The 15,712-nt window shown below is 24.6% G+C and overlaps 1 protein-coding gene across 1 annotated transcript; it reads right to left on the reverse strand.

The window, feature by feature from the left end:
* Nucleotides 1–442: 442 nt before the first annotated feature.
* Nucleotides 443–15,712, reverse strand: LOC129957454 (uncharacterized). The gene is made up of 5 exons (XM_056069770.1): nt 15,564–15,712; nt 11,284–11,354; nt 8,712–8,948; nt 6,827–6,857; nt 443–5,220 (listed from the first exon to the last, which is right to left on the reverse strand). The coding sequence occupies exons 2-5, from the start codon at nt 11,337–11,339 to the stop codon at nt 4,750–4,752; spliced, it is 795 nt and encodes a 264-aa protein (XP_055925745.1). The 5' UTR covers nt 11,340–11,354; nt 15,564–15,712; the 3' UTR covers nt 443–4,749.

Raw genomic sequence — 15,712 nt, forward strand, 5'->3', positions numbered from 1 at the left:
ACCTTGAAATCCGTGTGTCCTCTGATTTTTGTATTTATTTAAATACATTTTTTCCAAGATTTTATTTTTTATTTAATAGACAGCAAGTCACTGGATTGAAAGGATGGTAAAGGAAAATTTTGAATGGTAAAACAAGATACAAAAACAGGACAAATAGGATTGAAGGCACTTTATTTCTTTAAAATCAATTTTCAATATCAATCAAAATATCTCAACATTAATACAGAAAATTAGATATGAAAAATACAATTATAAAATATATCTTGATCGATGAAAAATAATGCATTTCTGACGAAATTTATATTATTTAAATACATGCAATTAAAAACTCAAACAATTTGTGTACAAAATATACATTTTGTAGATTAACACAAAGAATGATTTTTTTTACTTATTATTAAAAATAATTAGAAATTTCATTCTTAAAAGTATTCACTAAAAATATGATTTCTCATACATAATATTAAAGTAGAGGGAAAATAAAAAGAACACAGCAACATTGAGGGTAATATGTAATTTTCAACACTTACCTTATTTGTATAAATAAAAATTAATTGGAATTAATTAAATTTTGTTTTAAAACAATTTTCAAAAAATAATCACTACATTTTGGATAATATAGAAGCAAAATATTTTTATATATTAAAATGATTAAACAAATAAATTATGATTTAAGTATTGCAAATCAGCATATAAGGCCAAACTTCCAACAATTATGATTTAAATCAACTATTTCAAGCAATTCCATTCTTACTGAGGAAACATTATTGAAGTCGAGGCAGTAAAAGCTATATTGAAAATTGTTTTATTCGAAAAAAAAAAGATATGTATTTTATTATTTTTTTAGTAATGGTGTGTATATATATAAAAAAAAACATTAAACAAACACTTAATTTGGTCTCTGTTTTCTTTTACAAATGTATAAAAAAAATTTATAAATAGTTTTGCAGTGTTAAAAGATTTTTTTTTCTTTTATCTTCCCTCCTTATATGATATTTGAGTTAAAAACAGTACGTTTGAAAAAAGAAAAAGAAAAAAAAAAAAGCTCCAATAAAGCATTTTTTTTTCTTATTGTTAAAAGGAATTACAAATACCTTGCAAAATAAGTATTAATGAATTTCATGACAAATGGAACATACAAGCAAAATCTAACACAAAGATACATTTAGGAATTCTTCAATTCTAAGCACAAATAAATGAGATCATTAATTGGAGATTGTATTTTTTAAATTTAATCCTAAAACTGAGTAATAATTTTGGATTAATTTACAAAAAGTACTTTCCTATTGTCCTCGGTACTGAAAACTAACGCCAAATATGAATGAACATGTATTATTACTATTATTATTTTACAAACTGATGATGCACTATTGTATTTCAAGAATTAAAATTAATTTCATAAAAGTTTTAAATAAAATCAATTTTACTTTTTTTTTTATGGTGGAAGGCATGTTTCTGCAATCTTCTAATGATTCAGTTCTTAAAATATCTTATTTTGTAGCAACCCCTAGAGCTGTTTTGGGATAGATATTCTAATTTTGAATCATGGTTTGATGACAAGAATGGCACTTGAGGCAATACTCTTCTATTCAAACTTACAAGTTACATATACATAAGAAAATTGATCTTTAAATGAATTTACACCTGGAGCCATCACAAGCCCTGAAAGTGGATTTGGCATCAAAAAATTGCAACACCTCTCACAATTCTTTGGGTATAATTAAATGGTAAAAAGTATATTTAGATCAGGGATAACAAATAGAGATAATAAAATAATCTCTAACAAAATTCTTTTTTAAATGGATGCCCTCAGAAAGAAGCATATTTTACACACACTTATCATTTAAAGTAAAGAATCCCATGATAATGTTTATAGGCTGGTATACTAGTGGTAAATTATATCAAGCACAATTCATGTATAAACAATTAAGCAAAACACTTTATAGGCATAATGTTGAACTTAAAACTACCAAATCAGGCAGGCAATTACTTTTTGGATACTATGTATTCCTTTGGTTAAAATTTTAAATAAATTTTTGGTTAAAAATCAAAGTTTTTATGAGTAAGTTTGAAGCTAAAGTTTTCATTAGTATTCAAAAATATCAACTTGAATACAATTTTCTTCTCTAATTTTAATAACTTTTTAAAAATATTTTAAAGTTTAATTAAATTGTTTTTTATTGTTTTAATAACTAAGATTATACACATATGCATTGCAGGGGTATTAAATACATTTTTATGTGCACCTTATTGTTATAATTAAGAGTACATTAAAAAAAATAAAGATAGAAAAAAAATCAATTCTAAAACATTATCATGCTATAATATTTTGGACTAGAAGTTCATTTTTTCAACGCTCAGATTGCAAAAAGTTTTAGAGATCACATCAATCTTAAGACTAGTTTCCAGACTTGAGATCATAAGTAGAGATAACATTTTTTAAATTAAAATTTATCATAGATATATAGCATTCCTTTTCTTTCTTTCTCTTTTCATGCAAAAGTAAAACTAATAACAAATACCATAGTTTCTTTTATATATATAGTTTTTTTTTAACTTTTAATATATTTTTATCATAATAAAATATTAATATAAAAATAAGAAAGGAACAAGAGAATAATAGATAATTAATTCTTTTATATAGAAGGAGGTTTTCATCAAGTTCAAAACACTTAAAAATAGATAGTCTGTTTTCCTTAAAAAAGAATTGTAAATTTTGATGTATAATTCTAAACACATTAAATAGATAACCAAAGCTATTACACTTTAGTTTCAGCTCAATAAATCTTAATGAAAATACAATGCAAATTCTGTATTTAATGAAATTCAAGAAACTGTCTAAAAAAATCAAAAGCTCAGATGTACATATTTCAAAAGAAGATGAATTAAAATATCAATGAGTAGTAAAATAATGTAAGTAATGAAATCAAATATGATATGAAATAATTAAATAAAATAAGTAAATTATGCACATAAATACTATGAATACACTACAAGACTAGTAAAAACACCCAAAAATAAGTAAAACACCATCACAAACTCAGTGTAGAGCCAAATAATATAAGAAAAATATTGCACATTAAGCTACAAACAAAATTTAAAGCAAAGTAAAAAAAGCAGAAAAACAAAAATATCAAGTAAAAAAATTAAATAAAAAAAAGGGATGAAAAATTCAAGTGATTCATTTTAAATTCATCCAAACACTAACAAGACAGAATTCTACAATTTACAATGTTAAAAAAATTACCCGTAAATAAATTCCAACAATTTTATTTTGTTTCTAATTTACAAGGTTTGTATTAATTCTTCTTTAGATTGTTTGATCCGAGTGGAGAGATACATTAAAAAATTTTCATATGATAATATATGGCAATTTCGTTTTTATTTATTTTATTTGAAAAAAATTGATTTTTCTTTCATTTGGAAGATATTCAGTCAAGAAACATAGCTTTAACTGTTTATTTCAATTAAGGTCTTTACACTTTTATAGTTAAATGCTTATTTATTTATTTCTTTTCTTCTTCTTTGTTTCGATCAATTATTGTCTGCTGAAATTGGTATATTTCATAAGTTATTTGCACCAAATCTTCTTCAATTTTTGTCTCTGAAAAACTCTTACTCCATGTTTGAAAATTAAGTATTATAAAACAGCCATTTCATATGGAATTTCATTTCACAGATATTAGCATTGATCAATTTAATAGATAAATTTCATAGCCATTTATAATCAATGTGATTTAGTCTCAAGTTTAATCTAAATTATTCTTTCTTAAAAAACATTATTAAAAATATTTTTAGTACACTAAAAGTTACATTTTTTATTTCAATTATTCTCCACTTTACAATCCTTAATTGATCATTCATTATTATAAATATTCTATAAATTTTATATTAATTTTTTTCTTAAATTTATTACTCATACCTCAATGAATCCTCTCAATTAATTAAATTTACTTCATATAAAAAATTAATTAATTTAATCAATTAACTGACAAAGTTTTAAACACATTAAAATGGTGTAATGTTATAGAGAATACAAAAATATAGAAGATTTCAAAATTCAAACATTTAACTGGGTTGATAAATAATTAATGGACATTTCCTCTTTGAATTTAAAAATGTATGCAGAAATAAAATGAAATCACAAACATTTTATATTAAGAGCATTTTACACCCAATAAGATAATGCATTTTAAATATTTTTTTTTTTTTTGTCCTTCTTCAAACACCATTTTTTTTAATGGTGACACTAAAGCAAATACTTCTAATTGAAGCATTAAGTCTGCCAAAGCCACTCATAAGATTAGTGCTTGCCTGGGAAAGGAGCAATGCACCAAAGTACCATTTTTACACCTTAAACAAAGTCTCACAAATGAAAAGAAATTGAACAAATTTCTTCATCAAATTACCACAAAAAAGAAAAGTTAAAATAAACTTTGAAAAATGTCCATAAATTATTACTTAACCCATAAGATACAAAAAAAAAAAAAAAAAAAAAAAAAAATCCACTATTACAAACAGAAACAAGTCGTTAAATAAAGGTTAACAAAATATTGCGACAATGCACCTAGCTAATTTCCAGAATAAAAAATATAAATCATTTTAATTTAACAATAGGCTCTGGTTTCTGTATCCCTTGCATCTCTTTTTAGTTGCACTTTAATTAACTAGTTTTTAATTACATATGCAAATAATAATGATAAAATAGCAAAACTAAAACTATAAAAAACTATACTAAAAAAAATCATTTCAAATTGCTGCAGCAAAATTCACACAACAATGATGTAAACAGGAACTGAAAACATTGCAAAGGCACCCAAATGCAACATAGCACCACCGACAGCGAATATTCTCAGGCTCAGTTTTTGCCACAGTATCTTCCTGTGGAGTAACCAAAGAAATGGTGGGTTCATCAGATGTTTTCTTTTTGGGTTTGTGAACAGAATAAAACCCAGATCGGTGTTGTGGTGCAACAGCATCTGGAAATTTCAAGCTTCTCTTTGGCTCATGAGGTGAATAAAACCCAGAATAACATTCAGTTCGTGAACTTTCTGGCAATTTAGAACTGTTTCTTCTCGGCTCTTGGACTGAGTAGAATCCTGAGCGATGCTGTGGAGTAAGAGATTTGCGAGGCTGAAATGGTTTTGGTAGCTTAGTTTCAAACTCAGCAGAATAATTCCAGTTGTCATATTCTCCATACGGGGGTGGTTTACGATTGGTCTGTAAAGAAAATGTAAAAGAAAAGCCTTGAATACAGTGGTGATCTGAAGACATCTTTGAGATTCTTGCTTCATTTCAAGAATGTATAATTAAATAAAGTTATGACTAAGATGTAATATTTATTTACGAAGTATTTTTGCAATTTTTTTTTTTAGATAATGAAATACAAATAGAACTTTATTTAAAAACATGCAAAACTACCAAGGAAACAATGGAGTCTCTTCATATTTATGTGGTATATGAACAATGCACTGCATAATCAAGTTATTATATCCATAAAAATCTACTGCACATCATAAAACTATAATTCACAACATTAAGGACAATTTTTTGGCAAGTCGAAATTTATTTTTTTGCTTCACATGATCTTTGATAAGTTTTCAATTAAAATTTTAATTGAATTGGTTTATTAGTTGTTCTTTTATGGTCTAATTTATTTAATATTTTATTTTAATTACACTAGACACTACTATTAGATTTAAAATGTATAATCTCAATCATACATAGCAATTGTGAATATTTTTTGAATTTATCAAAGTGTTAATTAAAAAATATTTAAGATTATTAAATTAGTTTTTTTGTGTTAAATTACATTTTAGAAGTCAGTTACTAAACAAATACAATAGTATTATAAGAGAAACTTTAAGGATAAATGACAACAGCACATTGTATGGTATAAGTTAACAAACTTCCTTATGAATTTTCATAGTATATTTTCAATAATTTAAAACTGTTATGGAAATTGAAATTTCTATGATGGTGATCAACTTTCAGCTTTGTGTCATATCAGATAAAAATAAGAATAATAAACTATTTTCTTCAATTCACGTAAACACAGAATATGTTATGCTGTACATTTAGTTATTAATTTAGATAATACATGACTATATTTATAAATACAATAATGTTTGCTCGATAATTAAGATGCCACTTAAAACAATTTCATTACTCTATTTTTATCATAACTGCATAATCAACATTTCAATACATAAATATCGAAAAAAAAATGTTTTCAAAATAAATACTTGAATATAAAATGAAAATTAGCATGGTAATTAAATATTACAGTTAATAAGAATAATCCAAACATAAACATCCCAAGTATTAATTTCAATGCATAGTTGTCATAATTTCTATAATGACTCATGCTTAATATCTATTATAAATATAGAAACAATGAGACTGATTTTTTTTTTATTAATCTTAAACATTCAGTAATATAATGCAAATTGGATATAGAAAAGAGTATGATGAAATCTACACTGTTGGACTTCATGTTGCATTTTAAACTGCCTACCAGGTTATTTTTTCTGTTCTGTTTTTAAAGTTGAGCTCCAAAATAATTTATTTATTTTTATTTATTAGAATATTTTCCCAAAATCCAATGGATAAAATATTCAAAAATTTGATAAAAGATTAAAAACAATTTATTTATTTTAAAAGTTTATTTCTAAGAGCATAAATTATTCATTCATAATTATTGGTTGTACAAAAGACAAAACTAGTAAAATGTATGTATTTTGAATCTGAATGGAATATGTACATTTATTATAAAAAATATTTAAAAAAATATATATTAGGAAAATAAACAGAGAAATCAACTTACAAAAGCATTAAGAGCTTTACACCATCCATCTCTAAAAACAAAAGGGATGCATTAAAATACTTAAATTTTTTTTGTCACACATTTCAATGAATAGATTGTAGGAAGAAATTCTTAAATACTTTAGATTTGGTTTAATATCCCTTCCCACCACACAATTTCTCTTTTGTAACATTTATTATCTTGCAGCAAATCTTTTCTATAGAGATGAATCGCAAACACTCAAATCAAAACTAATTACTAAAATCAGATTAAAAAAATGATTCACAAGCAGAAAAAAAATATGCAATGCTATATACAAAAGAAAAAAAAAAGTTAAAAGAAAATATAATATTTTGCATAGAATACAAAACATGGTATAGCACTACACAATAAAGGCCTTTTTGTTTTCACCAGCGTCATGATGCTTCTCTTTCCTCAAAATTAAAAGTAAAGTATTTACTTCTCAATAGATTTTTTTTATACATTTAAGTTACCTCAGAATTAACTATATTTCCTTTTATTTTAATTGTTCTCTTATCTAATTACTTTGTTTTATCACAATGTACTTATTATTTCTACACTATGAACAGGCATTGTTACTATAAGCCTTAAAATCACTATATCATGCAATAGAAAACTCTAGTTAAAGGCCAATGAATTACCAATTACCAAAACTCAATCAATATGATGAATAGAGGATTTACGAAGCAAGTGGTGGAGCATCATCCTATGTAGATTGGATAAATCAGCCAGAAATTATGCATCGTTGAAGTAGGTGACATTCAAGGACCATCCCTTGCTTGCTTAGGGAAAGTCAAAAAACTTACATGTAATTTTTATATTTAACTTTTGTGTGTGTGTGCATGTGCATTAATTGTGAGAATAATGATTTCAGAAGATGTCATTTAAGAAGTGCCATTAAGAGAAAGTTTATGTTAGAACCTATTTATTTAAACATAACACAATATAATTTAACTGGCAAAAAAAAAAAAAAAACAGCATTTATCAACCAACTAAATTAAATAGAATAATAAAATCAATAAATAATGAATTGCAAATTATAATAATATATCTAAATACAATCTATTAAAAAGTTTTATTAAATTACATTCAGTAAAATATTAAGAATAATTATTTGTTAATAATTATTCTTAAAAGGTTAAAAATAACACAGATAGTTTAACAAAATCATGAACATGAAGTTATAAAAACAGTTTATTTCAAATCAAATGTAACCAGAACTTCCAGCAAATTGTGTGTATGTGTGCGCTAGTTTAAACCATGCCAATAGCACTGTTTCATATTCAAACCTTAGGATAGATACCAAACAAAAGCAGAATTTCTGTCCCCAAGATCCTGAGGTTATACAACAACTTGTATGCGACAGTTTAATAGAATCATGAACATGGGGTTATAAAAACAGTTTATTTCAAATGAAATGCAGTCAAAACATCCAGCGAATTGTGTGTGTGAGTAAGCTTAAACCATGCCAATGGCATTGTTTCATATTCAAACTTTAGGACAGTTACCCAACAGAAGCAGAATTTCAGATTCGAAGATCCTGAGATTATACAATTCACTATTCATAATTAAGAAAATAAATTCTTATATAAATATATCAAATCTCAAATCATATTCATGATAGAATAAATATTATGTTGAATTACAACAATAGTTCTTTCAGTTTAAAAAAAAACGAAAGATTCAGCACTCAATAATGGATAAATTATTCTTAGAAAAAGGCAACTAGCTTTCTTTGAATGTTAGAAAATACAAATTTTATCTTACAGTAGTTTTATATAAACAAGATAGAAAAAAATCTCAGTACTATAAAAACCACCTCTGAGCCATGCTGCAACAATAAATACTACACTCTATCTCTAAATACTACTCTGTGTCTAATTACCTTTCTTCCTGACAGGATGATAAAAACCAAGTAACTGAACTTTTCTTTATATGGACGCTGAATGTTTCTTTGGCAGATCTTCTAAATGGCAGTGGAGGAACTTTACTCCAAACAGTATCCAATGGAGCTTGAATTGTGCAGTTTTCTGACAGCTGTATATTATGTGCACCATTATTTTGAAATTTTATCTTCACATTTCCATCAGTGTTAAGTGCAACATCAGCTGCTATCCATTTTCTAATAAAAGAATTAAAAATATATATAACATACAGATAACACACACACACACACACACATATATATATATATATATATATATATATATATATATATATATATATATATATATATATATATATATATATATATATATATATATAAATACAGTACAACTTCAAAAGTAAAAACTGCAATGATCCATATTAGAAATTCATAAGAGGTTAAGCAACAAGAAACAAACAAATATTTAAAAATTTTCTGAGATAATTTCCAGCAGTTATATTCTATATACATGCATGCATTCTGATAAATAAAATGAATTAAATTTTCTGTTCTGTTGCAAAGACCCTCTTCAATTTTTATAGGTAAAATTTTATTTAATACTCTCAGAATTATTTGAAGTTAAAATTATTAAATTAAGATAGCACAAACAGAAATTTATTTATTAATATTTGTAATTAATAAAATAAAGATTATTCAATTTTCAATAGATACAATAGCAATGTGCTGCGTCATTCACATAGAATGATTAAAAATCAAGATGGTATGCAGAAAATTGATTCAGATTTTAGGTCAAGTTCAGCAATTTTATTGTGTCAAAGAAGCTGATGACAATGCACCAGCACCTCCTTATCAACAAATTGCAATAAGGCTTTTATATATTCTTAGAAGATTTCTGAATTTCTCAGAATAAAATAGAAATTTTGAGAAACCAAGCCACAGAATGTTGAAAATATAATTGAATTTGACAACAGGAAGCCAAAATACTTTCAATTTAACATTATTATACTACACAGTATTAGTAGAATTTGTAACATTATTATACTACATATTAAAACTGTGCCTTAACCTCTTTAGGAAGGATGTGTACAAAAATAAGTACTTCCATAGGATGGGACATGGAAAGTATTAAATGTCCTTACAGATCGGAGCATTTTCTCCCACTAAGTTTAACAACATAAAATTGTGGAAAAATATACATAATTATTTGTAAAATGTACCCTTTGCATGTAGAAATGAAATAATTTTTAAATATGTGGCAATAAATATCATATTTTAACCAGGATGGAAAATTAATTCAATAATCACAAAATATAATTAATATTTAAAAAATAAAAATACATAGTGCATTTTGTAATAATCGATAGTATTTTAAATAACACCAGATTATTGATACAAAATACAAAGACTTAAATATATATATATATATATATATTTACATTTAACATTTTAAAATATAATTAGAAAATTGTAATACTTAATGATTCAATATTACTCAATTTACTTTCACAGGCAGTGTATCATCTTTTATTTAGCATTAAGCAAATTCTGCATCTTCTATGTTTTTAATCACCTCTTTTACCACAAATAATTTAATGTTTTGTTCTTACAATCGAAAAAAATTCAGAAATTTCATTCATAAATTTATGTTTCTCCTCCTAGAACAAAAAATTATCTTTTCGCCATCACTGCACAGATGAAACCAAGAAGAATAAAACTCTTGCTACAATAAAAATCCAATATAAATGAGAATAAAAACAATAATAAGCACTTCAAAATTAGAATGTGTTTCAGTTTACATTTGCATAAATCCAATAAAAAAATTCAAAAACATTTGCCCACCCCCAATCTGATCTTGAGAGAAATATTCTGAAGAGAGAAATATTAATATGTTTGTCCAATTTTTCCTAAAAGAAAACATTTTGTTCCAAAAGTCTGATGCACTTATGTGTCAATAGGTTTACAATACTGTATTGAAACAAGGATGCATCATTAAGTCCCAAGGAGAATCCAATGGAAATGCACTTGAGCATTGCTTGTCCCAAAAGTTTAATGACATCACAAAGAATAATTTTTTAATTGGTAAATAATTTCTGAATACAAAAAAATTGGAAAAATGTTTATCTATAAATCATGGAAATCACCATCAAAAAAAAGATTTCATTAATAATACATCCAATTCTTCACAAATTCTCAAAATAATTTGTTCTGAACAATAAAGGTTTAAAATCATAATTTAGTAAAATAAATACAATGTTGCTCGTTTACAATTACAGTTAGAACAATCATTTTATCCTTATCAACATTTTAATAAAAAAAATAATAATATTTACAAAAATAAAAACATTTATATTTACAATTTTGAACATTAAATATTGAGCGAATTGGTAAAATTAATTTTGCCATATTGCAATCAATAGTCTTTCTTATAATTATATTAAAATGATAATCAGGCACAATTTTTTTAAAAACTTATTGTACTTAAGACAGAAAAAGTACCTTTCTAAAAATGAATAACTCACAGATTTTAATCAAATAACATGACACAGAAAAGCCAGTTAATAAAACATACCCATTGCCAGTTGATGTTTCAACAAATACATACAAAGTATTCTGCAGTAAGTCCATATACAATACAACTACCTGGAACATAAATTCGATTTCAGTATTTTCCATCAAACACTTCAGAAGATTAATGATACATAATTGTTACACAGGGTGAATACTGAGAAACTGCTTCAAAAATTAAGTACTTTTAAGCATATTTGTATACATGCATGCATATTTAAACTACATATTTTATATATATATATATATATATATATATATATATATATATATATTGTATTTGCATGTCTTCCACCATAGGACAAAGGATGTCTTTTTGGTATCAAAAAAACCATAAAAACAATTAAATTATCAATGCTAAAAAATTGTTAGCTTTTATAAGATTAACATTAAAGATATGTGATCTTTTTCAGCACTTCTCAAAATTAGCAGTTCCTTTAGATGGATACATTATTTCTAAATATGTTGATAATGATGTGGAAGCATAGCATTAATTTCAACTATAACACTAACTATATTTATTAATTTTATTTGCAGTCTCATAAAGCTAAGAATTAAAGCATTTCAGAATGGCTATTATCATAGGACTGGTAAAACTGATATAAAATTTACAATAGAAAAAAAGCCATGTTATAAATGAGTTCTTTTTTTAAAGTCATTTTTTTAAAAATAGAAACGAATAGCAGCATTCAGATATGGTCAGACTATAAAATTTTTTTTTTTTTTTTACTTTTGAAATTTAGTAAAGGCCCAATATAAATTCTTACTGTTATAAAAATTTAATAAAAACCTGCTTTTAATATATAAGCAAAAATTCGTACTTAAAAAAAAATGCAGAAAAACACGATTATATGTTTTACAAAGAAATGAAAATGCTTTAACAAGTCTTAGTTTTCATAAATAATGAGAAAAAAAATCATAAAGTTAAAAAAAAAAAGTTAGCTCAGTAGTTAGAAGCAAAATAAAAAAATCAGTTGAAGAATTCTTTTTTTAAAGTTAGCATGAGACAATATTTTACATTGTTTCAAAATTTCACAAAATGAAGAATCTTACTCAATGAAAGAAGCACAAATAGCATGATTTTTTATCTTTTATCATGACTTTAATAGCACTATGATAATGAGACTCAATAATCCGAAGAAGCAATGATATTTTTTTGAATTTCATTATAATAAAATCATTATAAATTGAGTCCATTGTATTATTACTGTATTAAAATTCAAGGAAAAAATGTGTTTATTCAAACAAAATTTTTATCTTTAAAAAAATTGTTTAAAACCTTTAAAATAGTGTTAAAATAATTTTTTTTTTTATAATATGCTTTGATGCTAAGATAAAAACACGTTAAAACTCTGTTTTTATGTTTTAATTAAACCAAATTAAAATTTTGAAAAATCAATTCTTAATAAGCCTCTAACACTCAAAAAATAACTTCATGCTCCTAACTTCAAAGGTTTAAACTTTTATATGTAAAGGGAGAATTCATTGGAAAAAAAATTCTATATCAATAATAATAAGGAAAAAAAAAAGTTATAATCGTTATAAAATGATAGAATCTGAGCGCTAAAAAATAGAAGTTTTGTAAAACTTTTTTCTTTATTTTTTTTAAATACTAGACCAAGCAGATTTTTTTTTTTCAGTAAAAACTAAAATTTGGTTAGAATGGGTTAACAAATAATAATTTTCAAATGTGTAGGGATATTAAAAAAACACTGAGAATAGAATCAGGATAGTTGAAAAATTTGACTTCAAGTTAAAATCTCATCATACTAGATTTTATATGATCGGCCAATGTAATTACATACCATGATTGATTACAATTTGGTATAATAGAATAAAATCCCTTTAATAGGTCATTCAATAGATTACTTCAAAATGACATATTAATGATAATAATGAATGAATGTGTAATGTATTATAATGAGACTTCACTGTAAGTGTTTCTAAAACAATTTTTATCATGTTTGATACACTTTTATGACTTCTTTGCTGTATTCTTATTTTCCATTGATAGGACAAATCTGTTATTCTTTAACAACACGCAAAATGCTAAACATATACTAATCAGGCATAACATAAAAATATTCTTCAAGATCCAAAATACTAAAAGTTAAAGTTCAAATGTTTTTCAAATTGCAACAAGTACGGCACAATATATATTTCGCATTGCCCCTTCTGGATCATTATTTAGGATTTCAATAAGCAACAATGTAATTTGAATTAGAAGAAAGATGGAGCAGAAAAAAAGTATTATTAATCATTATCTTAATGTGTGTTGGAATTCTTTGAATGATAGCCTTATTTTTTTCTTCATACATCAGGCAAACTAGTCTTTAGGACTATGTTTTCAAATTATTGTATTCAACATATGGGGAAACAAAACAAAATCTTTCTTCACACTTCTTAAGAAAATTAAGGACTTTTAAAAAAAAATTAAGTTTTTTAAAGGTGCTTAAAAGTGGTTTTTAAATTTAAGGAATTTTTTAAGAACTTCTCCCAACACTACATACCTTGCTACATACTACAAAAATTTTAAAAGCACAAATGTAGATTAAAGAAAAATTATTAACAAGCTAATCATTTATATTAAGGTTTTCTGATTAAAAAATTGTGGTTCAAAGTAGAGTTCAACAAAAAAAATAAAAAAATAAAATAAAATAATAAATAAAAAAAGTTTTAGTCAAGTTCAATTTTTTCAAAATCATTCAACGTTCAAATGCAAAAATGCCTGAAAATATTTAATTAAAATTTGTGAAGTAGCTATTATAACCATGTTCCTTATAAACTTCCATCATTTTAAAAATCTAGATTTGTTCATCTAATTTTCTTCTTTCATGCTTTTCTCTGCAAAATTAGCTAAGATATTAAAAAAAAATAAAAAAATACTGATGATCATTGATGCAAGTACCGATCAATTTAAATAGGTACTGGCTATCCTACAATATTAAAATATTAGATAATATAGGAAACACCTTTAATTAATACCTAAGAAATTTAGAATCACTGATTGATAAAACAAGAGAATCGGATAACTGGTTCTCACAAAGGAAAAAATATTTTAGCTCACTAAATTAACTAATATATTATGAAAATAAAATAATAATAGTAACATATTTGGTGCCTTATCATTTAAAAAAAGTTACAACATGGTTGCAAATAGTGCAATGTCCTCGATTCTCTTGTACATCTCACTGTTTTAGTTAAGAAATTTCGGATTAATGAATTATTCATATATTACATTCCACATACTATATCATAAATACATATACTAATTAATCACAAATTGTATGTAACTTATAATTTTACTTTAAACCTCAATGACATATAAATTAAATAAGAGTTTTCACTATTAAATTAAATAATGTTTGAAAGAGATTTGTTTTCTAATAAAAATTAAACTGACATTTAGAAAGGAAATTTCAATAAAATGTTTCAATTTTACTTATAAATACAAATCAAACCATTAACTTGTTTCATGTATACACAATTAAATAAAAATACTTTATACATATATACATGTCATAAAAGTATATTACATAATATAGCTGCTAAATATGTTCATAATACACTGTATTCTAATCAGTTTCCTTCTGATAATCATAGCATTTAAAATTACAAATTTTACATAATTAATTTATAAATTTTTAGTTTTGAAAACTAAGGTACCTATTTTTCTTTATTACCAAGTCAATTTTCTAAGGTTTTGTTTTTGTTTTTTTTATATCTTACATTCTTTTTCTTTTTTAATTGGAAACATAAAAGATTTTTTTTTTTTGTTGATGAAATTGCTGGACAGATTTCATAACATCCTTTAAAGCAAGTACATAGGAAAAAAGCATTTATCAACTTTTTGAGTTATTGCACAAATATATGCAATTATATTTCAGTAATTTTAGTTAATTTGGGTATTTTTGATGAACTGTCTAACAAACAATTGATATTAAACTTAATAAAAATCCAGATAAACCATTTTTGTTAACAAAATCACACAGAGAAGGAATGATTTTACTATAAATATAACGTCAACGCCTTCATTTTAAAATTCTGAGCGAAACTAATAAATAAACAATTCTGGGCGAGTTACAATTAAATTAGACAGCTGCAGTTCAATACATTAGACCAGTAAAATTCAGATAAATCATGCAAGATGAGTAAATAAACTATTTAAATATCATAACATTGTTAATGTAACTTCTGGCAAAATTATAGAATTTATTACTTCACGCAAAACTTAAAATAGAAACAAAATATATTTTTTTGTTGAACATAATAAATCCAAATTACCTACGAAATGAAAAACAGATACCGTTTTATCAAATTATGCAATTCATAAATGTACAAAAAATCGCATAACCAAATTTCAATGTATAAAAACAGATCATATTGTATTTCACTCTGAAAAGGATGTCAGGGAGGTGGAAAAAGAACAAAAG

The sequence above is a fragment of the Argiope bruennichi genome, chromosome 11, assembly GCF_947563725.1.
Source record: "Argiope bruennichi chromosome 11, qqArgBrue1.1, whole genome shotgun sequence".
Taxonomy (NCBI): domain Eukaryota; kingdom Metazoa; phylum Arthropoda; class Arachnida; order Araneae; family Araneidae; genus Argiope; species Argiope bruennichi.